Source organism: Sorex araneus, chromosome 1 (genome assembly GCF_027595985.1).
Source record: "Sorex araneus isolate mSorAra2 chromosome 1, mSorAra2.pri, whole genome shotgun sequence".
In the NCBI taxonomy this organism is placed as follows: Eukaryota; Metazoa; Chordata; class Mammalia; order Eulipotyphla; family Soricidae; genus Sorex; species Sorex araneus.
In genome coordinates, this window is record NC_073302.1 from 194,503,066 (window position 1) to 194,530,976 (window position 27,911).

Below are 27,911 nucleotides of genomic sequence, written 5' to 3' on the forward strand. Positions count from 1 at the left end.
GGGGAAAGGGCACAGGCCAGATTGCGGGCTTCTTCCTGTGCACATCCCAGCCTCGTGCCCCCTGCAGCTCTTCCTGTCCAGCTGCTTGAGTGCAGGTGCAGGAAGAAAGGCCCTTGTCCCTTGTGCCCCTGCAGCACTGTCCCTGCTTCGGCCTCAGCACCGCTCCCTGACCTTCTAGCAGGAGGCTGCCTGGTCCTGGGAGTGCTGGGCCTGCCTGTCCAGGGGCAGCTGTCCGTGGACACTGGTCACACAGCAGAGTGGCTGCCTGTCCGGGCTGCGTGGGGAGGTGGCTCCTGGCTGTAGGGTGGTTCGCAGTGCCCGCAGCCAAGGCCGTGGCAGTGGCCGGCTTCGGGAGGCAGTGACGGATCCCCGCGCAGGAGAACCCAGCCTGGCCAGCGGGCTCGGAGAGGCCGGGCGTCAGCCAGAGGCGGAACTTGGGGCCCTGGGGGCTCGGCGCTCATGTCCGCATCTCCCTCAGGTGACACGGGCTCCGATGCGCCGCTGACCAGACCCTCATCCCCGAGCGAGGAGCCCCAGCGCCCCGATCAGCCCCCGCTGGCTGCGCGGCTCCCACGCCCCCACGCCCCGCCCCCCGCGCCTTCGACCCCGCCCCCTCCGGCGCGCGCCCCGCCCACCGCGCCGCCGGACCGGGAGCCGGGGGCGGGGCTGGAGCGCCGGGGGCTGCCCGGCGCACATGCGCGGTCGGCGGCGGCGCGCCGCGTGCACAGCAGACGCTCGTTCCAACGGCCCCGCGCGCGCCGTCCTGCGCTGCTCAAGCTGGCGTCGCTGCAGCCGTCGTGCCACACTCCCCCGCACTCGCTGGAGCAGGAGGAGACGCCGCTGTGACGCCACCCCTCCGTGGCCTCGATATGGGAGATTCCTCTTCGTGGTCCTGTTCCCTCGAGGTGTCTGCCCACTCGTGCCGAGGGCCGCCCTGGGCACTCGCCCAGGAGTGGAGAGATGAGGACTGGGATGGACAGAGTCCGGGGCGCGGCGTGTGGCCTCCCCAAGCGTCCTAGGCCGCTCGGAGCTGCAGGCGTGACTCAGTCGCTCCTGGCTCATATTTCAGTTTTCGCTGCTGTGTCCCTTCTCATCCGCGCTGCCAATGGAGCCGAGGCCAAAAGGAAACGGGGCTTGTCCAGTGTGCCTCCAGCTCCAAAAGTCCAAGCCCCGGGGGGCGGCCCATAGCCCCCTCACCCTTCGGCTCACCCGTTGAGGGCTGGAATAGAGGTGTCCCATGACCCAGGCGCTATTTCCGGCCCTCTTTACCAGTTCTTTGAAATACTGTTAGCCCACTGTTAGGTGCGCAGGCACAAACACTTCCACTCTAGTGTCCAAACCCCCAGATCCCCGCGCTCGACTCTGTGCGGATCTTATTGAGATGGCTCTGGGCACTGGACTGCCCGCCATCTCCAGCCTGAGCTGTCCCGCCTGGAGGGTGGCTGAACCCATCAGGCCTGGTCCAGGCTGCACTGGCCTCAGGTGCACCCAAAGCTCACAGTGAGGTGGGACTCAAACAGCTCCAATAAGCTGCAACAGGGGCTGGCCGTGTGGTATGGAAGGTAACTTGCAGGATTTCTGAGCCGCCTAAGGAGTCGCATCCTGCCCTCCCGCCCCTCACCAGGGTCTCAGAACTTTGCGAGGGGTCTTATCCTGCTACTCTTGGAAAGTACTCTGGGGTAGGGAGTACCCCCAGTTGTGCTTGCTCTCTGACTCAGGCTGTGTGAGGTGCAAGGAAGGATTTAGGGACAATGCAGCTACCAGATCCTCTAGCGAGTGCTACTGGCTCAGGAGAGGACTTGCAGGCTTCCTGGATTCTTGAAGGGGCAGTTTCAACTGCTGTAAATGGGTTCCAGTCTTCTCCCAGCAGCCTGAGGGGCTGCCAGCTCAGTCTTCAGCTACAGGGGAACCCATGGGTTCCATGGCACCATGGTCACCAACTATCACTGTAGTGTCTGGCCATGTGGCCTGGCAGTCACGGGATGCAAGATCCTGCATGGAGTCCTAGGCCTGTGGCCCAGCCTTTAGGCAACTCTCAGCTGTCTGAATCACCCCATCCAGTTTTTGCTAGCAGCTTAGGGACATTCTGAGAGTCCACAGACACAAGCTTTCCATAGGGGGGACCACAAAAGCTGTTCCAGAAGAGCTGTGTCCACAGGCCAGTCAAGAGGACTGATGCACCCTGATCCTGTGAACATGTCACCCAGAATCTTAGCTGTTCTTTCATGATTGTCCAACAGAATGTAGAGTCTTGTGAATGTATTTCCTTAGGGAAACTTGTGAAATGTTTTCTTGGGAAGAATTCCTATTTATTTAATACTGAACTCTGGCCTGTTTTGTGGTAGATTGGAAAGTACACACATTTAGGAATATTTCTCACTTCTTTATTTTCTTGAAAAGTATTAATAGTGCTCACTGTGTACAATTGATCTATCATGAAAGATTTAAGAATTTCATTGATACTGGAATTGAAATGCATTTTATCAGTAGTGAAAATTGTGTGTTTTTGTAAATGTAATCTCAATCATGTTTGTGTAACTGATCAGAACATGCCTTAAAGTGTATCTGGGGCCTGCTGGCAGTGGCTGGGCAGGGACCATCAGACTCCAGCCAGACTGCTTGATCATGTCCATTAAAAATGTTTCAAGGCATTATGGGTGCAAACTCTGTGTCCCAGTGACTCTGCTAGTGAGACAATGTGTCTGACACTATAGGGCCCAGCCCTGGCAGAGGCAGCCCTCACCTCCTGATATTCCTATACACAATGTACACTCTCTTAGGAAGGAGTGCAGCACCCCCAGTCTTGGAGATAAGATGAAGCAACTGGCAACAGTGTTCCAAGGGGGTGGGACCCGAGCTTAGGCAGAGGCCAGAGCTGGAGCCTCTACCTGTCCCCACACCTCCTGATGGAGCCCCATGCTTATGCACCCTACCGTCATTCCCAGTAGGGCCCATGTAAGGTTTCAGTGCCATTTTTTGAGCAGCATGACTTCAGATGTTTACTATAAAAGAACATCCACACAGGTAGAGCCCACAGATGTTGTATGGAGGCACTGAGCTACTGGTGCTGTGACAGCTCACAGCTGACAAACTGGGTCCAACAGGACACCTGCACTGGGCCATGGAGGCTGAAGAGGCAGCTCACTGTGGCTCAGACCTGTGGATGGTTGCCAGAGGCCTAAGGGCCACCTACCCAGGTTAGACATCCCCTTCATGCCCATTCTTTGCTGCATCCAGGGACCCAGTAGTACATTCACCCTCCACTAGCCTTGAGGACCATTGTGTGAAGCCCTGCTCCACTCTCCCCCCGGCACTGGTAAGCAGCTACTCCAGACCTCCTCTGGAGACAAGGCCCCCATTTCAGGGCCCTTTCTTAAACACAAGGACACCAGAAGCAAGACGGCCAGTCTCTTCCACCAAGAGAGACAAGAGCCAGAACCCTTTCCTGACTCCTGGAACCTATTTAGGAGAACAGGTAGGGTCTTTAACCCCATGTTCTCTCTTGAACACTTATCTCCTTGTTTTTTTTCTTTGCTTATTTCCACTCTGGAGAGGTCTGTATTCATTTTTTTTTTATTATTATTTTTTATTTTTTTGCTTTTTGGGTCACACCCGGCAATGCACAGGGGTCATTCCTGGCTCATGCACTCAGGAATTACCCCTGGCGGTGCTCAGGGGACCATATGGGATGCTGGGATTCGAACCCGGGTCGGCCGCGTGCAAGGCAAACGCCCTACCCTCTGTGCTATCACTCCAGCCTCTGTGTTCATTCTTGAGCATGTACTTCTCACTTACTCCTCCCTCACATCCATGCTTCAATAAAAAGTCCTTTGCTTCACAAAAAACAAAAACAAAAAACCCCACAAAAAACAGGGAGAGCAAGAGAGCACGAGCATGGGTATTTTCCAACTTGGAAGATGTTCTTTCACCAATTGGCAATTTGGGGGGCTTCCAGGGGAACTTTCCAGATGTGAGTTTTAAGCTGGGGAGGTCCTGAGGTGGAAGGATCCAGTCTTGGAGACAGGCACAGGAAGTTCAAGCACACTGGCAGGCTCCCATTTGCTTTGAGATATAAAGCATTCTCCCCAGTGCATTGGCAGGACACTGAGTTTCAGATCTGGGCTGCCTCTAGTCTAAAGGCACCTATCAGATCCCCAACCCTCCCCCCCCAGCAGTTTTTGCACCCACTCCACTTCTCACAGATGCAGTGACATGCTTTTATTACACAGAAGAGTGGGAGTGCTCAATCTAGGCCTCCTGGTCCTCCCTCATTGTCCTACCTCACCAAGGAGGTTCTCATGCTTGAGAGTCTTGCAGATGGCACCCAGGTCTATAACACCCAGTGTGGACTGAGTCTTGGCTGGAGTATGACTTAGCAAACAGTGGTGGCATGGGCTACTTGAGGAGCTTGGCCACATTCAGACTGGGGACAGTAATCTCCTTGAAGATGGGCACATAGTTGGGGTTGGCCTGAGCAGAGCCCTGCTCCAGAGTCTCAATGATGGTCTGCTTCATGTCCCTGCTGGCGTCCCCTCGCATGGCCAGTAACGCTCCAATGTGGTCATCCCTAGGGAGACATCAGGGCATAGGGGTGGTTAGGGAGCCCCTGCTCTAGCTCAATCAACATCCCAGACAGGGTCTCCTCGTATGGCAGGAGAGGCCTGAGCTGTCTGTCCCCTCACTGTTGTTCTCTGCTCTGGCATTTCTGCCTAAGCCTGAGGGTGGAACTGGAGGTGGAGGACAGGGGGCCAGAAGCACAGAGAACATTGGGACAATTCAGGGCAACCTTGCAGAAGGCACAGTGGGCACAGACACTTCCAGTGGTGCTGTCCTGGCTGAGCAAGAAACAGGGCCACAGAGGCCCCCTGCTCAGACATACTCCTTGTCCTCTCTGTGCAGCAGCATCTCACCTAAGCTACGTACCCGTAGCCCCTATGCTAATTTTCTGGTTGAGGGCTCACAGCTAGTGGCCAGAATAGAATGGCCATGACACCACAACTCCCACAATCCTACATATACTCTCTGGACTATGCTCACAACTGCTATCTCTAAGTGTCTCCCCATGTGATTCACACCTAATGCCCATGATCCCTCATCTTCCCCATAACCTTGAATATGACCTTAAAGAGACCCTTGCTACTGGTAAACCACTTCCCAATGAAATAAAGTGTTGTTACCTAATGTCTGGGTATTTGCTGACCAGCGTTGAGACTTCCAGGTAGAGTAGAGAAGGGTCTGTCAGCTTAATGACCTCGGCAACAGCAACGATGGTGTCACAGTGTCCATCTGTTTCTTCGCCAAGTCCCTAGGAAACAGCAGGTATGGAGGTGACAGGCAACCCTGACACTAGGAATGAGCACAGGCCAGTTCTCCCAGATACGACCTGGCTGGCACTTCCATCTCTACCTCCTTCACAGGAATACCTAGAGGTCTGTCCTCAAGTTGGAGAGTCAGCAAGAAAATGTGTTAGGATGTTAGGGAGGGAGCTCAGATCTCTGACAAGTTACGAGAGTCTAAATGTGTGTCCTGGTCTGAGATGTAGAATGTTTTGACGGAACCCCAGATCAGAAGGGTTCAAGAGTCTTAGGGGATCCCTGAATTTAAGGGGGTTAAGAGTGTCTGAGGAGAGCCTGGTCTGAGGGGCTAGAGTCTGGAATGAGAATTTAGAAAGTCTGAGGGGATCCTTGGTCTAAGGGGTTAAATAATCTGAAAAGAGCCTAGTCTGAAGGATCATAGCACCTGGGAGGGAGCCTGATACAAAGGGTACAGAGTCTAACAGGAGCCTGATCTGAGGGGTCAGAGAATCTAAGGAAATATCTGGTCAGAAGAGAACTTTAGGGCCAGAGTGATAGTACAGCGGGCAGAGCATTTGTCTTGTACATGGCTGACCTGGGTTCAATCCCTGGCATCCCATATAGTCCCCCAAGCACCGCCAGGAGTAATTCCTGAGCATTGAGCATTGCCGGGTGTGATGGTGTGACCCAAAAAGATAAAAAAAAAAAAAAAGAAAAAAGAAAAAAAAAGAAATAGAGCGATAGCACAGCAGTTGGGTGTTCGCCTTTCATGCGGCCGACCTGAGTTTGATTCCTCCTCCCCTCTCAGAGAGCCTGGCAAGCTACCAGGCTATGGATATGCCATATTGGATATGCCAAAAAAGTAACAATAAGTCTCTGAATGAGAGATGTTACTGGTGCCTGCTCGAATGAATCGATGAGCAACGGGATGGCAGTGACAGTGACAGAACTTGTTCTGAGGGGATCCTTGATCAGACTGGTTAGAGTATGAGATTATCCCTGATCTGAAGAGAGCCTGATCTGGGGGGTAGAGAGTCTAAGGTGATCCCTGCTCTGTGTGAAACCTGGTCCGGAGAGATACCTGGTCTTAGAAGAACTAGATCTGAGGGGATCCTAGGTCTGAAGGATTAAAGTGTGAGAGGATCCCTCGTCCCAGGGGAGCCTGATCTGAAGGGTTAAAGAGTTTGAGGAAATTGTTGATCTGAGGGATTAGAGTCTGAAAGAATCTCTACACTGAGAGGCACCTGAGGCACTCTGAGAGAGCCTCATCTAAGAGATAGAGTATGAGAGCAGCTTGGTTTGAGGGTCAGAGTCTGAGAGGATCCCTGATCTGAGGGAATTCCTGGTTTAAGGGGAGCCTGGTCTGAGGTGTTAGAGAGTCTGAGGAGGTCCTTGTGGTCTGAGAGGAACTTGGATGGAAAGAGAGGAGAGAGGAGAGAGAGAAAATCACTAGTCTGAGGAAAACAGAATCACTAGTCTGAGGGAAACTGGTCTGAGGGGGTAATAGATGCTGAGGAGCTTCTTGGACTGAGGGGTTAGAAAGTCTGAGGGTTGCCTGGTCTGAGGATTTAGAGTTTGAGGGGATTCCTGGTCTCAGGGGTTAGAGACTGAGAGGATTCCTGGTCTCAGGGGAGCTTGATCTGGGTTTGAGAACCTAAGGGGCTATAGAGGAAGAGGATCCCTAGCCTGAGGGGTTAGAATCTGAGAAGATCCCTGGATTGAGAAAAACCTGAACTGAGGGGATCCCTGGTCTGAGTGGTTAAGATATAAGAGGATCCCTGATCTGAGGGGAGCCTGGTCTGAGGGGAACCTAGTCTGACAAGAAAGATACCTGGTCCAAGGAGAACCTGATCTGAAGGGATCTCAGGACTGAGGGGTTAAGTATGAGAGGATCCCTGGTCTGAGGGCATCCATGGCCTGAGGGATTAAAGTTTGAGAGGATCCCTACTCTAAGAACCTGATCTGAAGGAATCCCTGGTCTGAGGAGATTCCTGGTCTAAGAGATTAGAGTCAGAGAGAATCCCTATTCTGATTGGAACATGATCTAAGAAGATCCTTGATGTAAGAGGAACTGATTTGAGGAGTTAGAGAATCTAAGAAGATCCCTGATCTGAGTGATCTCTGGTCTAAGGGAAAGCGTCTTCTGAGAAGAGAGTCTAAGGGGTTACAGAACCTGAGGGAGATTCCTTTTCTGAGTCTAAAAGAATCCCTAGTCTGAGGGGACTCTGGTCTGACAGGATCCCTGGTCTAAGGGAGACCTGCTCTGCAGGTTTACAGTCTAATGGAATTCTTGGTCTGAGGGGAGCCTAGTCTTAGGAGTTAGAGAGTCTGAGGGGAACCTGGCCTAAGGGGATCCCTGATCCAAGGGAAACTGGTCTGAGAAGTTAGAGAGTCTGAGTGGATCCCTGGTCTGATGGCAGGCTAATCTGAGGAGTTAGAGTCTGAGGGGAGCCTAATCTGAGGAGATCTTTAGTCTAATGGGAGTCTGAGGGGATCCCTGGTCTCTGGTTAGGATGCTGAGGAGCCTGGTGTGAGGCGTTAGTGTCTATGGGGATTCCTATTAAGGGTTACAGAGTCTGAGAAGAGAAGCCCACTTACAAAAAGGGATGTCAGTGGTTCCTTGGTTTCTGGTGATTGATGCTGCTTGGCTGACCTTGAATATTCAAGGGGCACCAGGGCTCAGTAACTGGGGCTTACTCACAGAAGACAGCTTCCGGAATAGGAATCGAAGTTGCTCAGCCTCCCGGACCATCCTCTCAGCGCCCTCCTTGCGTTCTTCTGCACTCCGGAAGGAGATGCGCTTCTGCATAACAGCCCTCAGGTACTCCACCACCACACGCCTGTGCGCCTCAGCTGTCAGCCTCTGGGGAAAATGCACGTCACCTCAGCACAAGGGGGTAGAGTGACATATTTTTTCCCACCTGCTAGTGAGCACACCAAGCCCATGAGCCTGTGAGAAGCTTGTTTGAGATCATGTCCTAGAAGCTCTGGCAGCTGCCACAGTACAGTACAGCCTGCATACCCACACAGGTGGGAGGGCAACATCACCTGCAGACCCACAGGCCACTTGCTCTGAGCAGAGTGTGGGTTCAGTGGAGACAATGGGCTTTCCCAGGCCACGGTCCCACAGGACTGAAATCTGTGAGCATACACGTTACACCTTGCACAGATGCTGCTAGCTACCAATAAGTGAGAAGATACCAGAAACTTCTAAGGAGGCTATGGTTATGCTTGAGGAGTTCTGGGGAGGTTGGCTCTGCACACCAAACAGGAGACCAGAGCACTCAAGGAAATGGGAGCCAGGTACCATCCACCCGCAGGCAGGCCAAGATGACCTGCAGATACCATGGCAACATAAGCTCAGGGAGGTGGGAAGATCGGGCAGGGGGCTGTCTAAAGGCCTAAGGTTAGCTCCCTCAGCAACCAGAGGGGGGATGCACAGGGGAACTACAAATAAAACTAAGGAAGAGAGTGCCCAGAAATCTGGAGTGTGCTGGTTCCAGGTAAGGGGATGCAGACGAAAGCCCCTCTGCTCCAGCAGTGCAGAGAGAGGCCACTAGGACCAGCTACCAGCAGCAGGAATAGCAAGTCTGCCCAGGACATCATTACATAGGGCTCTTGGACACATATGAAATGTTTCAGCAAGAACTCATGGAAGCAATAAGAAATTCAAACTTAATCTGGCTGGCCCTGCCCAGCTGCCAGTATCTTCCACCAGCTGCTCATAGCTGAGGTGTCTCTTACCTTCTTGTATGGCTTCTTAATTCGTGCAAAGTCATTGAAGTAGTCCTCCACGGTGACACAGATGATGTCTACAGCATTGGAGCCGATAAGCCATTTCTTTGTCATCAGCTCATTGAGATGTTGCTGAAACACAAAAAACATCATCAGAAACAGTCCCAGGCATAGATGTTTGGAAGATGGCATTACCGCTAACTGCAATGAGGCCTGGAGGTATCATGGTAGACACTACACCCCTCAGATGTGCGACCCTGTGTGCAGGAACTGCAGAGACACTGTCATGAGTTTGCCTGCCCACAAGAGAAAACCACTCGTCTTACAAATCTAGAAAATCTGTAGAGAATCCAAAGGTATCATTCCCCCATGAAATTGCTCAAAGGTAGGTCTGCAAACTAAAGCCACAGCAGCCCTGACACCAAAATGCCCTCCAGATCCAACACTCTCATCACAGTGGGGTATTAGGACTCTCTCCTGTCTCAGAGCTACTCTTAGGGCTGAGGTTACCTCTGGTCTTGGCCAGCCTGGCAAAAACAGCTAATGCTTAGCTTTAAGCTGCCACTCTGAGGATAGCAGGCATGGGCCTTTTGAATTCTGCTGAAGACACTAATATTTCTTTACTGTACAGTGTTTATTTGTGCCCTTTATCTACGTTCTCCTCTGTCTTTTAAGTGCGTACTGTCTCCTTCCCAATTTCCCAGTCTCTTGGCACTAAGCATTTCCTATCACACATTTTCCCATTTTCTCACATTTCAGGTTTTCCAGGCCAGCCCCAAAGCCTCTTTCGAAAGCAGGCCGTCTGTGTGTTTAGAACAGACTCCGCTTGCTCTCAGAACATGGCTCTGTGTGATGCCAAGTGCATCTGGGTGAGGGCTTTGTCTTGAATCTTTGTTCAAAGCAGAGACTGTTCTATATGTTGCACCTGCTCATGGGCACAAGCCTATGTTTCAATCTGGTACCAAGAATCTGTGGAAATCAGAAGTAATCTTCTCACACAATTGTTTCTTGTTTGCGACTCAGTAAGGAGTTTGGCAGTTTCCCTTTTCACCTTTTGAATACCTGATGGTAATAACTAAAGAGTAACCACTGACATTCAGTATCAAGCACTACCATTGTTCATTGGCTGGAGCCTCTCTGGTTGTATAAGCAGAAGGACAAATCTAGGCCAAGACCACACTCAGGACAGCTCGACTCTGAAGAGCAGAGCCCCGCCTCAGCCCAGCTGAGCATGCAGTCATACGTAAGCAAGCACTGAGTGTGCTGGGAGGGCAGCCCGCTCTATCCAGAAAGCTAAGGTGTGTATACCTCTAGGTCCAAGAAGACCTCCTCCAGCAGGCTGCTGCAGCCCTCCTGTGCAATGCTGTCTAGAATTCCATCCACACTGGGTTGGCTCAGAGACAGGTCTGGGTCCAAGCTGCTCTTCATGTACTTCCTTTTCAGGCTGACTACAGATTCTCTGCAGAGGACAGTTGTGGATGCATGAAGATGGATCCCCCACCCCCTGTACACCCATGCCCACCAGCACTCACTTGAAGGTCTGGCAGTTGTTAATGATGGCAACCATGTAGTGCACGTAGCACTGTGGGTGCTGGCGGTTACGTAGGTGATCCTCCTTGTACAACTGAGCTTCTTCTTTATACCTATGAACAGACCGTCAGGTGTGAGGATTCAATGCCACACAATTAAAACCCACCTGCATCACATCAAGCAGATGGAACTTTAAACTAGTTGTTTACAACACGTAACTAAAAATTCCATCAGAATTTAAAATAGTGCATACTATCTTGATTTGACAGAAATTAGTAATACTAGCATACGGTATACATCCTTTTCTGAAACTGCCTGAAGAAATCAAATATAAAATAAACTGGTTCTCTAGATCAAGAAATACCTGAGCTCACCACAACTCTTACATTTTTCCGGAAAGCTCTCATATGCATACAGGATACAATAGTACACTGTGTTGTATGTATAGAAAACATCTATTTGTTTTTAATTTATTCTGAGACTACACTGGTGATGCTTAAAGCTGCTCCCAGCTCAGTGCTTAGCTGCACTCCAGCCCAGTGAGCTCTCTCCAGTCTGACTGGGGGTGGGGAGGTGGAACAGGAGAGATGCAGGGGGTTACCCAGACAAAGCCTGGGAGGCAACTCTAGCAGTACTCTGCCAGTCAGGCCAGTAGTTCCATGTGAGAGCCAGAAAGCACTGTACTGCTTTGGCCCTGTGATGCCAGGGGTCACCTGCTACCTGTGCCTCCCCAGCACTACTCAGGGGCTGCAGGGCTACATCTGAAAATCCTTGGGGTCAATTAAAGGTAAAACGGGGTGCTGGAGCGACAGTACAGAGGGTAGGGCATTTGCCTTGCACGGGTTTGATTCCCAGCATCCCATATGGACCCCTGAGCACTGCCAGGAGTAATTCCTGAGTGCAGAGCCAGGAGTAATTTCTGTGCATCGCCGGGTGTGACCCAAACTAACAATAACAAAAAACCCATTTAAAAAAAAAAGGGTAAAATGATTATTTCACTTCTCTGTTCAAAGTCATGTTCACATGCTCCAACAGCTGAGACCAAGGAGAAAGACTTCCTCTTTGCAGAGGAAGTTCTTCCTTATTTTGACAAATGACATGCTCAGGTGGGGATTTCCATGGATAGGGGCTGATGACTCAGGCAGGGATCCCCATGATGTGGGGAAGAGGGGTGTTGGTGAGAAACTAGGTGGGAGACCCTCATGTCAAAACTCCCATGGTAAACCTATGGAGAGGAAGGGGCAGTTCTTTGGACCAGGACCCAAAGCCCTGTCCTCCACAAGCTCTACTAGCTCAATGAACATTTGACAATAAAAGCATGTGGTTTGAGTGGCTGGGGACAAAGCTCATGATAAAGCACTAGCCTTACATGTGGGAACCCCTGGGTTCATTATCGGGACACACGATCCCCTGGGATCATGTGCTGGGAGTGACTCCTGAACAGTAAGCTAGGAGTGGCACCAGAGCACTGCTGGATGTCCAAAAACAAAATGAAAAAGCATGTGGTTGTGTATTTGGGAAACCCAAATACCAACCTGATGTCACATGAGTTCATGGGTCAATGCCAATTTTCTATGTGGCTGGCAGCACTGTGGTTAGAGTAGACAATGTATGTAATAGATGCCATGATGTTCAGAATCTGCTTTAGAGGACTTGGGACCAGGGCTAACAGGAGGAGGCAAGCAGAGATTGAGAGAGACAGAAGGACAGTCTTGGATTGAGATACTGGGATTATAGTTTTCTTCTTTTTCTGAGCATGAAGGACATTTTCCACTCAGCATTTGTTTGAAAATATTCATCATAGCCTTTGGACCCTGCTGCGGAGCGAGCATGATGGAAGAGCCCAAGGAAGCGCCCTTGGACTCCAAGCAGCCCACTGAACTAATTCCGGCACGGGATCGGAGAACCCACGGCGGGCTGAAACAGTGGGAACCGGGCATCCCCCAATTCTTTTAACCTCTCTCTCTCAACCCCTTCCTCCCGAGCACAGCGCAGGGTCCGTGGCTTTCTGAGCGCAAAAAGGAGACGCCGAGCCTCTCTCTAGGTTTCTCCGTCTTATGAGCACCATAACAGGGTAAAAGTTTGTAGTGATGTTATTTCTGGTTGTACTTTCCCTGGACTTTATACAGAAACCCAAAACCGCGCGGCCGCTGCCGCGGCCTCGCGACCTAATATCATCTTAGCATCATCAATATGTAATGGTTCCTTTTTAATGGGTCGGACTTTTGTGGGAGATCCTAACAAGAATAGTTAAGTCTGTTGCTGAAATATTGAAGGCAATCAAAGTGGTAGCCATCTCTCTAGACTGAACTAAGCTATATCCCCACGCCGGCTGAGAAGAAATTTTCTTCTTTCTCGGGAAGAAACGCGGCGTGGCGTCAACCATAGTGTGATGTCCATTAAGCAAACAGACCTGGTGGCGTGGGAATGGGATATAAGGGGAAAAATTATGTGCATGGAACAGTGGGACGCTGGTGGAATCTCAAGCCGGAGCCGATACCAGCGCAAGACCTTCGGTTCCAGAAACTGCTTGCAGACACTCTACTAGTCTATCAACTAAGCCAGAGCCCCACGCCTGCTGATGACGGGAAATAACCATCCTTTTCGGGTTTTTTTCCCTTTGTCAGGCAGCGTGGCGATTACTAAACAGGCGTGAACTCGGTGGCGCGGGGCAAGGGGGAAAAAGAAAAGTTATGTAACAAACAGCGGGACTTAATATCTCTATATTCTTAGCAATGGAGAACTATCAAATGCCTCCTTGGCAATAGGACTGTCTTTTTCTTTTTTGGGGGAAACCCCAACAACGGTAGTGAGTTGTGTGTTGAAACATGGAATGTAATCGAGATAAAGCGTAAACGAAGTGAAACTTATCACTTACAAGGGTGGGGACTGGGGAGGTGGGAGGGGGCGGCAGGTATACTGGGGGGGTTGGTGATGGAAGATGGGCACTGGTGAAGGGAAGGGTGTTTGAGTATTGTATAACTGACATAATCCTGAGAACTATGTAACCCTCCACATGGTGATTCAATAAAATTTAAAAAAAAAAAAAAAGAAAATATTCATCATAGGGGCTGGAGTGATAGCACAGCGGGTAGGGTGTTTGCCTTGTATGCAGCCGACCTGGGTTCAATTCCCAGCATCCCATATGGTCCCCTGAGCACCTCCAGGAGTAATTCCTGAGTGCATGAGCCAGGAATGACCCCTGTGCATCTCCAGGTGTGACCCAAAAAGAAAAAAAAAAAGTGAAAATATTCATCATAAACAACTCAAGAAGCAGAAAGAATCCTCAAAGGCAGCCCTGGGGAAGCTCCACAGAGGTCCCATTCCTCTCCCCCTAAGGTTTAGGAAAAGGGCATAAAGGGAAGAAAGTGAGTAGCCTCATATTGCTGCATCTGTTAGATTTCCCTCATGCCAGTCCTCTGAGGAATAAAGGGCCTTATTCCTTTGTAAACCATCAGACATATTAGGGTTCACAGAGATTAGCTTTCAGTTTTTAAATGGATATTTTCAGAACCAGCATTCTGCAAACACACATACCTGCTTAAGAAAGAGCTCATCTGCTGAAGACACAGAACCAGCACCTTCGTCTTCAAATCTTCGCTGATCTGAGCAGCAACTTGAAGGTTCTGCTCAAACATCTAGAAATGGGAGAACTAGTGAATTATGAACTAACTTCTCATTACACAAAAGCCTCATCTGCTAAGTGGTAGACAGAATACTCCACATTAAAAGAAATATATGCCCCCCTACCAGAAAAACATGGGCCCCCTCCTCCCTGCACTGCAATGGGCTCCACAGTGGTGGCTGAAGGTTCTCAGAGTACCAAGGGGCACTCCTCTATTCCTGCAATGAGTCTCCAAGGCAGGGGCTGCAAATTTTTCCACGGCTAGTGCTCAAGCCGCTTCTGCCAGTGCCTCAAATGCCCCCTCTAAAGGGATGTGTATGGTGTGCTGAGAAGTGTGAGAAGACAGTTATACATCCAAGCTGGAGACAACACTCTCCTATTCCTATGTCCTGAGCACAGGGCACCTGCCATGATGTTACCTTAAGAGAAAAAGGTGAGGGCCATACCGTCCTTCCCCAGTGGTATTCCAGGGAGCCCCCACCTGCACTCATTCCTGCCCAGCTAGAGGCCGCCACAGATCTTCCAACATGTCTAAGCCTCCAACTATAAGTAAAGAAAGGCCAGAAAAGAAAGGAACTAGGACCTATTCTCTTCTCAAACCCAATCAGATCACACTCAACTAGGAAAAGTATGGGGCACCTTTAATGAAAAGCTGAATGCATACATCACTGTTATGAGGAAACTCACTTTAAGTATCCCATACAAGTAAGTAAATAGGTGCTAGTTCCACAGAAAAAGGTCAGAAAAACAAAAATGGCTTTGGGCAAAGTTGCTTGGCAAGCAAGGCCTATTTTTCTGGCACCAGAGAGAAAGACTGTCTTTAACCCACATCAGGCACAAGGGTTTGTCAGAGATGCCACAAACTGTCATCCAGCTAGGATGGCCCCAGGAAGGGTGGGCACCTGGAACACAATGGCAGGGAGCGTGGTCTGATAGTAGCCATCTTGGTCAGCTTCTGGTTCCGTCTCTCGTAACCAATCTTTCTTGTCAGTTTCCAGTGCTTTCCGCAGCCAGGCAATGATATTGGACTAAGGAAAAGAACATCACAGAAAAGAAAGGCAAGGGCCAGAGAGAGAGGACAGGCATTAAGGCACTTGCCTTTCATGCGGTCAGTCCTGGCTCAATCCCTGACATGCTAGGAGTGACCCCACAGCACAGAACCAAGAGTAAGCTCTGAGAAGCATGGGTGTACGCAACCTTCCCCCTTGACACACACACCAAGAAAAAGAAAAGCACAGAACATTCAAGGGAATGGTGTGTCTGCAGAGCATGGCCCTCAGCTTCCTGGACTGAAATCTTGAAGCACCAAGCCAGTACGTCAGAAACACAGAACAAGACATGCCCACTCTGGTATACCACCCTTTTCCCTCCCAACTGGCAAACAGTCTGAGACCCAAGGCCCAGAACAGCATGAAGACCCCAATTCTGTACCCTTCAGGAGTAAGAGCAGTCTTCTGCCCTGCCCACCAATACCACACAGCCCTGAGCGCAATGGCCCTGTGCACTCACAGTGAGGGTTGACATGTAGGTGTCGAGCAGTTCTGAGACCATGTGTGGAGAGAGAAGAGAGTCCAGGCTGCTGGCATCCACCTCTGGGGCTAGCTCCACGTTCCCCATCATCTCTGCACTACAGCGAGAAGCAGGAGTGAGAGTCACTGCAAGGGAAACAAAATACTGTGGCAAAAGGCTCTACTCAAGATGGGGGAGCAACGGAGACATCCGCATATCCCCCACTGAGGATAACACTGGGTGCCAAAGGCTCCACCAGCCAAGACTGAGTGTGAGGGCAGGGTTCTGTCCACCACTGAGAATGGCCAACTGTGAAAGCAGAATCCTATCCAACACCAACAATGACCAAACATGAGGGAGGGATCCTGTCCACCACTGGGAAAGCCTGACAATGAGGGTGGGGTCTGGTCCACCACTGGGAAAAACTGAGCAAGAGGGTGTGATTTTGTCCATCATGGAGAATGACTGAGCATGTGGGCGGGATCCTGTCCAACACTGGGCCTCCCATGTAGCCAAAGACACACACTGGATGGGACTAGCACTAGCAAGTGGCATATATACTTTCCAGTAGCAGTAGAAACACAGGCAGTCTGGGTCACTCTGACACTGTAAGACTGAAGGGGTCTTGCTTGGGCCACACTTCTGAGGAGGCAGGATATGGAGCAGGTTTCAGACAACGTCGTTTTCAGGGACAGGGGAGGATGTCCAGGGGGCTGGAGGTATCAAGACCCAAGGATTCCAATGAACCCTGGAGACCTGGGAAACCATCTGCCCAAGGACCTATTCTGAGCAAACACAGGAGTGACCATCAAACTGCTCACTGAGAAAAAGTCAGGGTCTCCCTAGTAAAAAGCACCTCAGGGAACCCTACAGGGTCAGATTCTTACTGAACTTGGGTCATTTCTGTCCCAAGAATCTGACTTCAGAGTGTAAATGTTTCTAGAATGAAAGTGGACGGACACTTGCAGAAGAAAGGCTGCAAGACAGAGGTGAGGGGACTATAGGAAGTTCTCAGGAACCCCAGAACAGAAACTGCTCTAGTGTGGTAAGACACAGCACAGCCCAGCCTCACAAGTGACCCTGCTCCCCTGCTGCTGGCTGTGAGGATGTGGGCCCTCCTCCCTGTCTGTCCCTTACCTCATGTGACTGAAGTTTGCTCTAGGAAGTCGAAGTAGGTTGTGTGGTATGGCCACCATAGTGAGGCATGATAGGTACAGGCCAGTGACCATCAATCTACTTCTCTCCAGATTTCTCTGAAGCAGATATACTCTCAACTGATGTGCCATTTCCCCAAATACACAAGACACACACACACAGACACACACAGACACACACACACAGACACACACAGACACACACACACACACGCTATAATCTGGTAGCTGAAACACAGGGTCATCTTCTATTGGCAGTGCTGGGGACTGAACCCTGGTCTCATGCAGCAAGTTATGTGCTTTATGACTAAATCATAGCCCCGGCCTGAGTTAAAGAACTTTCATATGCTAACAATAAGCTAAAAAATGTATAAATACTGCGTGGAATATTACTGTCCCTTTGATAACAGAAAAAAATGTTTCCTCTACCACTGATCTGATTCCTCTGCCACCCACTGCCTCACAATTCATCCCCACCCCCCAACTCCTACCAGTTGGTGAAATGAAAATGCCTTCGGCGGACATGCAAAAAGGCCTTCAGCAGGAAGGAGAGTTGGGCTCAGTCACCTGGTAGGCAGCTCTGAGCACGAAGCAGGTCAGTGCTGAGGAGCACAGGTCTCCTGGGAACACACCTAATGACACACCCTAGACAAGGGCAAAGGTACCACCAAGTATTCCCACAGTAGAGCCATGCCTGGGCTCAGAAGACCCAGAACAGATACCAATGCCCATGGTCTGAGTATCAGCCCCAGAAAAACAGAGCAGTAGTGGGCAGGAATGATGGTAGAGTGAACAAGGTCCTTGCAACAGACATGGGTTTGATCCCTGGCACCCCATATGGACCCTCTGTTCCAAGCCCACAAAGGGTATTCTTTTGAGGAGTAAGTTCTGAGCACCCCCATATGTGAGCCCAAAACAAAAATAACAGAAGAAAACAGACCAGTGGCTCCTTGCTCATCACTGAGTTGTTTGGGACACCTACCTGGTATAGGTGTTTAAGACCCACGTCAACAAGCTCACAATCTCATTTGCTTCCAGATCTTCAGATGCGAGCTCCTGCATGCGTGTACTCAGAGCCTGATGGTACATTTGTAGAAGGTGCCTGAAGATCTCGTAATGCGGAGGGAAGCATTGCACCATGAGGTTCTTGGTCACAAGGAGGTCATCCAGGACATATTTCCGAATGATCTCCAGGTGGCGCACAAGCCACATCTTGTCGGACTCCCTGGTGTCGGCTTGCGTGCCCTCAATTCGAGTGGTCACAGTTCTGTCCAGAATGGCAAACATCTTCTCCTTCCAATTCTTGGGTCTCCCAGGAGGAACAAAGCCTGTTTGCTTTTTCCGGTCAAGGATGCGTCTGTCTATTTTTTCTTCCCTTTCGATGATCCTGACAACTGAGACCAGGAGGGTGGGATCACGGCGGACAGTGACCAATGCTCTCTGCAGCACCATCCATAGCTGTTTGGCCAGCTCATCAGAGAGTCCCTGTGTGCTCCCAAAGTAGCTGTGGATGAGGGTCATGTCACGCGTGTTCCCACTGTCCATGCGGTACTGCTCATACATCAGCCCATCACGAGAGCACTCCAGGTCCATGAGCTTACGGTGGGCCTGCAGGAGCTCCCCTTGTTCTATGAGGTCCTGGGTCTCCCTCACAATCTCAGGCACTGTAAGAAAACACAGGAGAGGCATGTAGGACCCTTAGAGATGGCGGGGGAGGGTGTCTCCCCAGGACATGAGTATGCAGGGTGGCTGCCATGATGACCCTGGATTCAGAGGTCTCTAAAGACTGGAGAGCCCCAGAGAGTGAACTGAGGAGAATTCTGGGCAACTGCAGCTCTCCAGAGCTCACAGAAACCAGAAGCCAACACAATACAAGCTCAGGTCAGCCTGGAGGAAAGGGAAGGCCCACCACCAGTCTAGGTCACCATGCTAAGTTACGAGTCCTGAGTTCCACAACAAAACACAGTAAGGTATAAACAACATAAAAGACAGGCAGGGAGAGAGCACAGTGGTCAGAGCACATGTTAGGCCTGACTGACCTGCGTTCAGTTCTGGCACCACAGTGTTCTTTAAGCATCCCCAAGTATAGCCTTGAAAGGCCACTAACAGGGTGGCCCAGATCACCCCTGGCACCACAGAACCAGAGCAGCGACTAATTAGGCCATTAATTGCTGGCTCAGTTAACTGAAAATCACTTGTGGGACCCCTGGGTTTCCTGAGCACTGCTTGGGGACCGCACATCACCCCCACCAAAAAAATTTTAAAAAAGATGTAGATAAAATAGTCAAGTAAGAGAATTAAGTCTCTCCTTATCAGTGATCACCACAAATATTACAACCAGATTACTCTCTAAACAAAAAACAGCTCCAACTCTATGCTGTCTACAAGAAACTCTGATTCAAGAGATAAAAACTGAAAATAAAAAGACAGAAAATGGGATTCCAGGTAAATAGTACACAAAGAGATCATCAGAGTCAATAGTGACATCAGGACTGGAGAGACACTTTCAGGGTTAAGGCAACATGCACCTGACACCAGCTTGATCCCCAGTACCCCATATCATCCCCTGAGCCCCGCCAGCTGTGGTCCCCAAACAAAAAAAGGGGCTGAAGAGCAAACATGCTTATGAGACAAAAAAGGAATTACTATTAGTAAAAGGCTTCATCCAAGAAGCAAATATGTATTTCATATACTAATGAAATATAGCACTGTGACACTGTGGTCCCGTTGTTCATCAATTTTACTTGAGCGGGCACCAGTAACATCTCCATTGTGAGACTTGTTGCTACTGTTTTTTGGCATACTGAATACGCCATGGGTAGCTTGCCAGGCTCTCTGAGAGGGATGCAGGAATCGAACCTGGGTCAGCTGCATGCAAGGCAAATGCCCTATCCGCTGTACTACTGCTATAGTCCACTAATGAAATATATAAAGCAAAATCTGAGAGTTGAAAAAAGAGCAAAAAAAAAAAAAAAGTAAGAGCTGGAGACTCCAATATCTTCTTCATAGTGATAAGATGACACAATCAGACAGAAGGGGGTTAAGAAACAGAGAACACAGGGACTGGAGAGATAGTATAGTGGGAGGATGCTTGCCTTGCACACAGCTGACCTGGGTTTAATTCCTGGCATCCTATATGATTCCTTGATGTTGGGGGCCGAAACCTTGGAAAAGAGAACTTGGCCATTTCCTAAACAAAGATTAGCCACCAGGATATTATGAAAATATATGCGTCACAAGATAATAGCTGAACTGTTACAGAGACAGATATCCTATGCTGAGGACAAAAAAGCACAGACAAATCATGCTCTGGCCCGTCATGTCCCCTTACGCAAATACCCCTCGTGATCCCCTCCGGACCCCTGTTCCGGCTTGTTCAGCCTATATATTCTGTATACTTTCCTTCAACAAACGAGACCTTGACAACAGTTCCTTGCTTGGTCTCCCTCTTCTTTCTCGCCCTTGCTATTTCAGGTAGCGCCTCTTCAGACCCTGGAATAACTTGGTCCCGCGGGACGGGACACCTCAAACCCCATAGAAGTGATCCCTTGAACACAGAGCCAGGAGTAAACTCTGAGCACTGTTGGGAGTGTCCCCTAAGCCCCCACAAAAGAAATAGAGAACATGAACATGATGACTCAACAAAACTCCAGAGACACACAGAACACTCCCCCAAACAACGCCCACTGCTTTCGAGTGCAGGGGTTTCAGTAGGCAAGGCTACAAGAGCATAGATAAGTCTCAGCCATTCTGAAAGAAATATCACATAAAGCATCTTCTCTGACTTCATGGAGGAAATAGAAATTAGCAACAGATAAAAAAAATTCATGAATATGCTAGGGCTGAAGTGGGTAGGGCATTTGCCTTGCATATGGCTGACCAGGGTTCAATACCCAGCACCTCATTTGGCTCGTTGAGCCCACCAGGAGTGATACCTGAGCACCGAGCCGGGAGTAAGCCCTGAGCACCAGTGGCTTGTGGCTCCAAAACAAACAAAAAATACCCCCAAATTATAAATTATGAAAGTGAAGAAATTACACATAATCAGAAAGTCAAAGAAGAAATTGAAAAAGAAATTAAAAACCACTTGGGGACTGGAAAGAGTACAGTGGGTAGGGCATTTGCTTTGCATATCACCAACCCGGGTTCAATCCTTGGCATCCCATATGGTTCCTCAAGCACCACCAGGAGTAATTCTTAAATGCAGAGCAAGGAGTAGCCCCAAGTACTGCCAGGTGTGGCCCCAAAACCAAAAAAATAAAGAAAACAAAAACCACTTGGAATCAAATGGACACACAACATACCAAAACTTAGGGGACACAGGGCAACAGTGCTAAAGGGGAAATGTTAGCTATTCACACACACGGACATAGATAAACATGCACACACACACAAACAAGCTCAAACCAACATTACACACGCAAATACACACGCAAATACACACACATACAAACACACATATGGACGAGCTCAAGTCAGCATTACAATTTAAGGAACTGGAACCAGAAGAGCAACTCAGACCAAACATAGAAGAAGGAAGGGGGCAAAAAAGAAAAGATCAAGGCATAGATTAGCAAATAGAAAACATGAAAATGAGAGAAAATGACCAAAACCAGGAGGACGTCTTTGAAAAGATCAACAATGGATAATAGTAGCTTGATGCATAAGAAAAAAAGTCTCAAGAAGTGAAATCAGAAATAAAAGTGAAGCTGTCACAGTCAATTCTATAGAAATAAAAAGGATTATAAGAGCACTGTATGGACAACAGTAGATGACTAGGTGAAATGGCCAATTCTTAGAGACAAGATTCATTAGATTGTCTCTTGTCATTGTATCTGGGAAGGGGTGGAGAGGACAGGGGAGCAAAGTTTCTGTTCCGACAGATGGAGAATTCTGGAGATGGCAGGGGCACTATATTAGAGTATCAAAGGACTGGATAGCAATGGCTATTAAGACAGCAGAATGGATAGGATGTGTATTTTAAAATAAAAAACAAGGAGCTGGAGCGGCAGCACATCGGGTAGGGCATTTACCTTGCACACGGCCAACCCAGGTACGATCCCCGGCAGCCCATATGGTCCCCTAGGCACTGCCAGGAGTAATTCCTCAGTTCAAAAGCCAGGAGTAACCCCTGAGCATTGGTGGGTATGACCCAAAAAGAAAAAAAAAAAACCACCACCAAGTGAATAAAATCTACCGTGAAGAATTAAGAAAGCAATTCCACTGCCAATTTGCCAATATCATATAAAGAATCAAATACCAGGACTGAAGACACAATACAGAGGTAAAGGAGCCTGCCTTGCACAAACTAGGTTCAATCCCCAGCACCACTTTAGGGTTCGCTGAGCAACACCAGGAGTGAACCTGACCAGAACTAGGAATAAGTTCCAGGCACTGCAGGTTATGGCCCCAAGCCCTCCCTCCCATAACCACAGACAAAATAAAAAATACAAAGAATCAAATACCTACAAGTGAATTTAACAAAGGATGTGAAAGATATATATGTAATAAAAATGGTAAGACAGAGTTAACAAAAAGAACCAGACATTAAGAGATGGAGATATATGATGTACATGGAAGGGAAAATTATAATAGTAAAAGTCTCCATTGTGCTAAAGAAATATATACATTCACTGCAATCCCAATCCAAATTCCAGTGACATATTTTAAGAAAATAGAAGGAAAATACCAGGTATATGAAGGATTATATAAGATCTTGAATTGCTATGGCAATCCTGAGGAAGCGAAAGGAAAATGGAAGAATCGTGTTCCCTGACTACAAATTTATAACAAAACAACAATTAAAATTGTGTGGTATGAAAATAAAGACACTTGGATCAATGGGACAGAACTAAAACCCCAGAAGTAAACACACAAATTTACCAATACTAGAGTTATAACAAAGAGTCTACAACCATTTTTTAAATGAACAGTGCTAGGAATGTGGGGCAGGCCTGTGTAAATGGGCAAAGCTGAACTCCTCTCTACGTCCATCTACAGAAATAAACTTAAAAAGGGGTGGACCTGGAAGTAAAACCCAGAACTGTAGTGTACATGAGAAAACACAGTGAGATGTCCCATGTACCAGCATTAGACATTTGAAGGAACTCACCCTAGCAGGAAGGAAAGGGAAAGACAGATGACACTGAACCAAAAAGCTTGTGTCCAGCCAAAGAAACTAAAAACAGACAGAAAAGAGTCTCCTGGGTTGGAGGAGATACTTTTCTGAACACCACATATCTGAGGAGAGGCTAATATCCATGGCCTATAAAGAACTACAATTCAGCCACACGAGATAAACTCCCCAGGAACAAAGAGTCATAAGGGGCCACGGTGACAGTATAGAGGGTAGGGCGCTTGCCTTGCACAGAGCCAATCCGGACTCAATCCCCATATGGTGCCCAGACCACCGCCCAGAGAGGATCCTCAATGCAGAGCCAAGAGTAACCCAAACATCGCCCCCCCCCCAAAAAAAAAAAAGAAGATGAAGAAAAAAAAAAAGAAAATAGGCAGAAAGCCCAAATAGACACATCTCCAGAGAGGACACACAGGTGGCTAAGAGACACATAGGAAAGTGTCTATTGCCAGTGATCTTGGGGAAATGCAAACTGAGACTACCCCACACTCCCGCCCCCTGCCACAGACATTGTTTGGGCATGGCTCCCACCCAAGTGGCAAGGACAGTGGCGCTGGTGAGAACATAAAAAGGAGATCAGGGTGCTGCAGGGATGGGACTGGAGCCACCGCTAGAAAACACTCAGGAGTTCCCTCAAGAAGCTGACAATAGAGCCACCCAGAATCTGACAATCCCACTCCTGGGAATGCCTGTGAGAGTGAAAAAAGCATTTACAAGAAAGTCCACTTTTGGGCCAGAGCGACAGGACAGTGAGTAGGGCATTTGCCTTGCACACAGCCGATCTAATTTCAATCCCTGGAATTATATATGGCCCCCCAAGCAACACCAGGGGTAATTCTGAGTGCTGAGCTAGGAGTAATCCCTGAGCATCGGTGGGTGTGACCCAAAAAGCCAATAAATTAAATAAATAAATAAAATTTTTTTTTTTTTTTTAAAAAAAGGGTCCACTTTTTACATTTAGTATCTGGGACATGGAAATGTCCATCAGTGCCCAACTAGGTGGAATGTGGTTCAATATAAAAAAGATGAAATTTTGGTATATGTAACAAAATGAAAGGTGGAGCCAGAGCAGTAGTAGAGCAGGTAAGGCACCTGCCTTGCATGTAGCAAACTCAGGTTTGATCCCCAGCATCCCATAATGGTCTCCAAAACTCACCAGGAGTGATTTCTGAGTGCAGAGCCAGGAGTAAACCCTAAGCACTGCCAGGTGTGGCTCCCAAACAAAAACAAAACAAGAAATGGTAGGTACTTAAGGGAATTAAGTAAACTAAGTCAGAAGGGGAAACATAAGTACTAAATATTTCACCTATGTGTACAAAGTAAGGCTACAAAACAGGAGAACAGACAAAAACAAAAGATGCAAAGAAAAGAACTAAGGTTCTGAGGAGAAGGGGTGGGGTGATCTGGGGATATTTGGCAGTAGCCTCAGAGACCGGAAGAAAGTGCTGCCAGCTACGAAGCAGATGTGAGGGAGGGAAATCAACCACAGAGGCACTGGTTGAACCTACTGAAGAGCTCAATTCCAGGAAGTCTCATCACCCTGGAGTTGTTTCCTTTTACCCCTCACTGAAGTGCTTGCCACTTCGAGGGATGATTAGGGACAGGGAAGACAGCATAAAGAGTGAGGTTGGAAAGGTAAGAAGAGTGCAGGGGAGGTGATAAGAGCTGAGCAGGCTCTAGTATCCAAAACCCTGGGTAAAGTCAGTGCACACTTGCACCCTGCACAATGTGGAAAGCGCAGGAACAAATACCCAGCCCCAAATGTGACATGGAAAGAGAAGGCACAAGTCCATGTCAAGGCATCCTGCTGGGAGGTGGTTGTCCCTGACAGAGATTGGGGAGTGCATGGGTGGGTGGGGGAAGGAGGGAGGGAAAGGCCTGAGGGGTGAGGACTGACCAACACAGAGTAGAGCCCCAACAAGTGGCCTGACACTGCTGGAGAAGCCTGTCCACTCATAGAAACAGAGAGAAAGGCGGCCCCAGGTCCTGCTGCTCAATACCTCTGTCACGTTTGGCTTGAACCAAGACTGAGATCCTAGAGGGATTCAGGCCACCATGGCCTGTCCACGCACTCTCTCCATCTGTCCTTCTCTGCGACTGCATCAACCACAAACCATGACTTTGGTGAATGACACCACTGACTCCCCACTGGGCTGCTCCTGGAACAGGCAGCCAAGTGCCAAGGCTCCAGTGTAGGATCTCAGTGGTGTGTGGGTTCATGTCTCTGATGTGACCCGCAGCTCTCCTGGCCCCTGTATCCACCATATGTGCACTGAGTGCACAGTAGACACCAGTCCTGCCAACCATGCCAGGTGCTGCCTGCAAGGGGCCTCTCCTTGGCCCTGGGCAGTGCTGGGAGCGAACAGAGGCTCTCAGGGTCCTCCCCGGCCCCAAGCAGTAGCGTGAGTATGCAGATGCTTTTCATGTTCTCCACTCAGGCCCAACCCTACCTGAGAAGATGCTCTTCAGGTTCTCCACAGCAGCAGCAAGCTGGCTGTGCCGCACCACAGCGTCCTTCACGTCCTTGAGGCTCTCGATTGTGTTGATGCTCTGCCTCCAGTCTGTGCTGACATCAGCTAGGGATCGCTGTATGTCCTTGACATCAGTGAGGGCACTATGCAACTGGCTCAGGCCTGTGCGCACCCCATCCAGTTGTGACTGGATGGCAGCCTGGGGGCGGAAGTAGGTGATGAGCAGTCAGGACAGGGAGCCCCCCCTTCCCCAGGAGCCCCAACAGAGAAGTTCTAGAGCTGAGCTGAGAAAAGGAGACAATCCAGGGCTTCCCCAAATGTACAAAGCGGCTCTGTCTTCTCTACTGCTGGCTGGGAGCAGAACAACAATGCCTTTTCTGTATGTATGGTGCTGGGGAGAGAACTGAGAGCCTCACACATGCACAGCACGTGCTCCCCTGAGCCCCATCCTGACACCTACAACACCTCTCTGAGCTTTCTTGACAGTGCTCCTGGACTTAAAGCTGTGGGGTGTCACATGATGCCTTACTCAGGACCAGGCTGCCCCTCAAATGGGAGCATTCATATACAGGGCCACTCACTACTAGCCAGCAGCCAGGCTTAGGGTCCACCCACAATCAGACTCAACTCAAGGGTGGCCAGGTCACTGCATAAACTGGGTCCAGCCATGGTGGCATCCACAGGTCTGCCAGAGCAAGACCATGAAGCTGCAGCCAAGAGGGAAAGGGTGGAGGGGCACTGGCAAGAGCACCTGGGAGCAGATGCCCTTTCCCCAGGAGTCTCAAGTGGCTGTCAGTGAATGTTCCACACTGAGCAGGGACCACTCTCAGCATCCGAGTCACTCCTGACAGACTGAAGGACTTCCACAAGTTTCTAAGACATAAAAACTCTGCCTAAAACTATTCTGAAGGTGAGGGCCAGGGACGTGGTTCAGAGGCGGAGGCCCTGGGAGAGAGCCCAGGGCCGCCAAAGACAAAACAGGCCCCAAATCCTCAAATTTAGGATTAGAGGAAACTGCTGGGGCCCTGGTGAGGGCAGCGGGGCCTGGACCAAGGGTGCCTGCGGGGCTCTGCACGGGCTCGTGTGGAAGGTGAAGGGCTCATATGTCCGCACCCTACCTTGAGCCGCGCCTCCACTGACGCCTTCTTGCGGGCCTCGCGGCGGCGGTACTGCTCCACCTTGTCCAGCTGGTCGGGCCGCTGCAGCATGCCCGCCACCCGCTGCACGGCCGTGCCCACCGCCTCGCGGTCCGTCTCCTTCATGGCGCCCGCGTGGCTCCGCTACAGCAGCGACCGGGAGATGTGAGCCGCCCGGCCAAACACTGCGGCGGGAACCCGCCTCTGGGGACCCAAGGGCACCTGCGAGAGAGCGGCCTGGCCCGCCAGCTGCGCCGACCCGCTCCCCGCGGCCCTCAGACTCGCCCGTCCCGTCCAGGTGCCCCCGGCCCTGAGACTCGCCCGTCCCGGTGCCCCTGGCCCTGAGACTCGCCCGTCCCGCTCCCCGCTCCCCTCAGACTCGCCCGTCCCGTACCCCCGGCCCTGACACTCGCCCGTCCCACTCCCCGCTCCCCTCAGACTCTCCCGTCCAGGTGCCCCCGGCCCTGAGACTCGCCCGTCCCGCTCCCCGCTCCCCTCAGACTCGCTCGTCCGCTCCCCTCGGCCCTCAGACTCGCCCGTCCCGCTCCCCGCAGGTCCCCCTGTCCTGGTCCCCTCGGCCCGCAGGTCTCCCATGGCCCGCCCGGCTCCGCCCGACACCTCAGGAGAGTCCGAGCGCGCCCGCTGGCCGTAGGCCGAGGGGCTCCTACCAGCGGACAAAGCCCCCGGACCCAGCTAGGGGAGCCGGCAAGGACGGGCCTGGTCGGAGGCCGGAGGGAGCACTGCCGCGACCACCGCCGCGACCCGCCCACAGCCCCTCACCTCAGCCCGCCGCGCCGCTCCGCCCAGCACCCAGACCGGAGGTCAGCGGCCGCGGCCACTTCCGCTTCCGGAGGCGCGGCTGGACTGCGCGCGCGCACAGGTTTCTCCGCGAGTGCTTGCCGGAAGCACGTCACGAAGGGGCGTGTCCGTCGGGTGATAGCAGGTGGGCGTGCCTACCGCGGGATGACGTCAGAGTACAGGTTCCTTGGCACAGGGTGACGCCAGGCCGGCCTTTCTGGAGAGCCGGGCAGTGAGAAGTGCAAATGCCCGCCGGCAGGAGTTCCCAGCGGAGGGCGCTCAGGTGAGCGCGCACGCAGGCACAAGCCGTCACCCGGCCTGTGGAAGCAGCCCAGCTGGCTGAGCATTCGAACCCGCATCGGAAAGCCCGCGGGAAGGGCAGGCGGGCCAGGATGGCAGTCCCCAAGAAGAAGTGGAAATAACCCTGGCAGGGAGAGCTGGTCACAGGGAGGTCTGTTGTGGGAACACGCTCAGCACCAGGCTCAGCTACCTGCTCTGCTGAGGAATTCCTGGACCAAGCAGG

The 27,911-nt window shown here is 50.6% G+C and overlaps 2 protein-coding genes across 3 annotated transcripts in view; both read right to left on the minus strand.

Moving 5' to 3' along the window:
• Positions 1 to 3,557: 3,557 nt before the first annotated feature.
• EXOC3 (exocyst complex component 3) lies at positions 3,558 to 27,462 on the minus strand. 2 transcript variants are annotated; one of them, XM_004621396.2, is made up of 13 exons: positions 27,371 to 27,462; positions 26,573 to 26,734; positions 25,434 to 25,653; positions 17,830 to 18,511; positions 15,694 to 15,811; positions 15,087 to 15,212; positions 14,097 to 14,197; positions 10,562 to 10,672; positions 10,338 to 10,488; positions 9,039 to 9,161; positions 7,996 to 8,157; positions 5,178 to 5,305; positions 3,558 to 4,567 (listed from the first exon to the last, which is right to left on the minus strand). In XM_004621396.2, the coding sequence occupies exons 2-13, from the start codon at positions 26,714 to 26,716 to the stop codon at positions 4,396 to 4,398; spliced, it is 2,238 nt and encodes a 745-aa protein (XP_004621453.2). In that variant the 5' UTR covers positions 26,717 to 26,734; positions 27,371 to 27,462; the 3' UTR covers positions 3,558 to 4,395. The 2 variants fall into 2 exon arrangements, with proteins under 2 accessions (XP_004621453.2, XP_055003537.1); XM_055147562.1 differs by lacking the exon at positions 27,371 to 27,462 and adding an exon at positions 27,259 to 27,348.
• AHRR (aryl hydrocarbon receptor repressor) overlaps positions 26,735 to 27,911 on the minus strand; it is a 50,236-nt gene continuing 49,059 nt past the window's right edge. The window contains exons 11-13 of the mRNA XM_055126822.1: positions 27,371 to 27,485; positions 27,062 to 27,254; positions 26,735 to 26,812 (exon numbers count right to left, since the gene is read on the minus strand). Coding sequence (XP_054982797.1) covers positions 26,735 to 26,812; positions 27,062 to 27,254; positions 27,371 to 27,485 — 386 coding nt within the window. The remainder of the gene's footprint in view (positions 26,813 to 27,061; positions 27,255 to 27,370; positions 27,486 to 27,911) is intronic.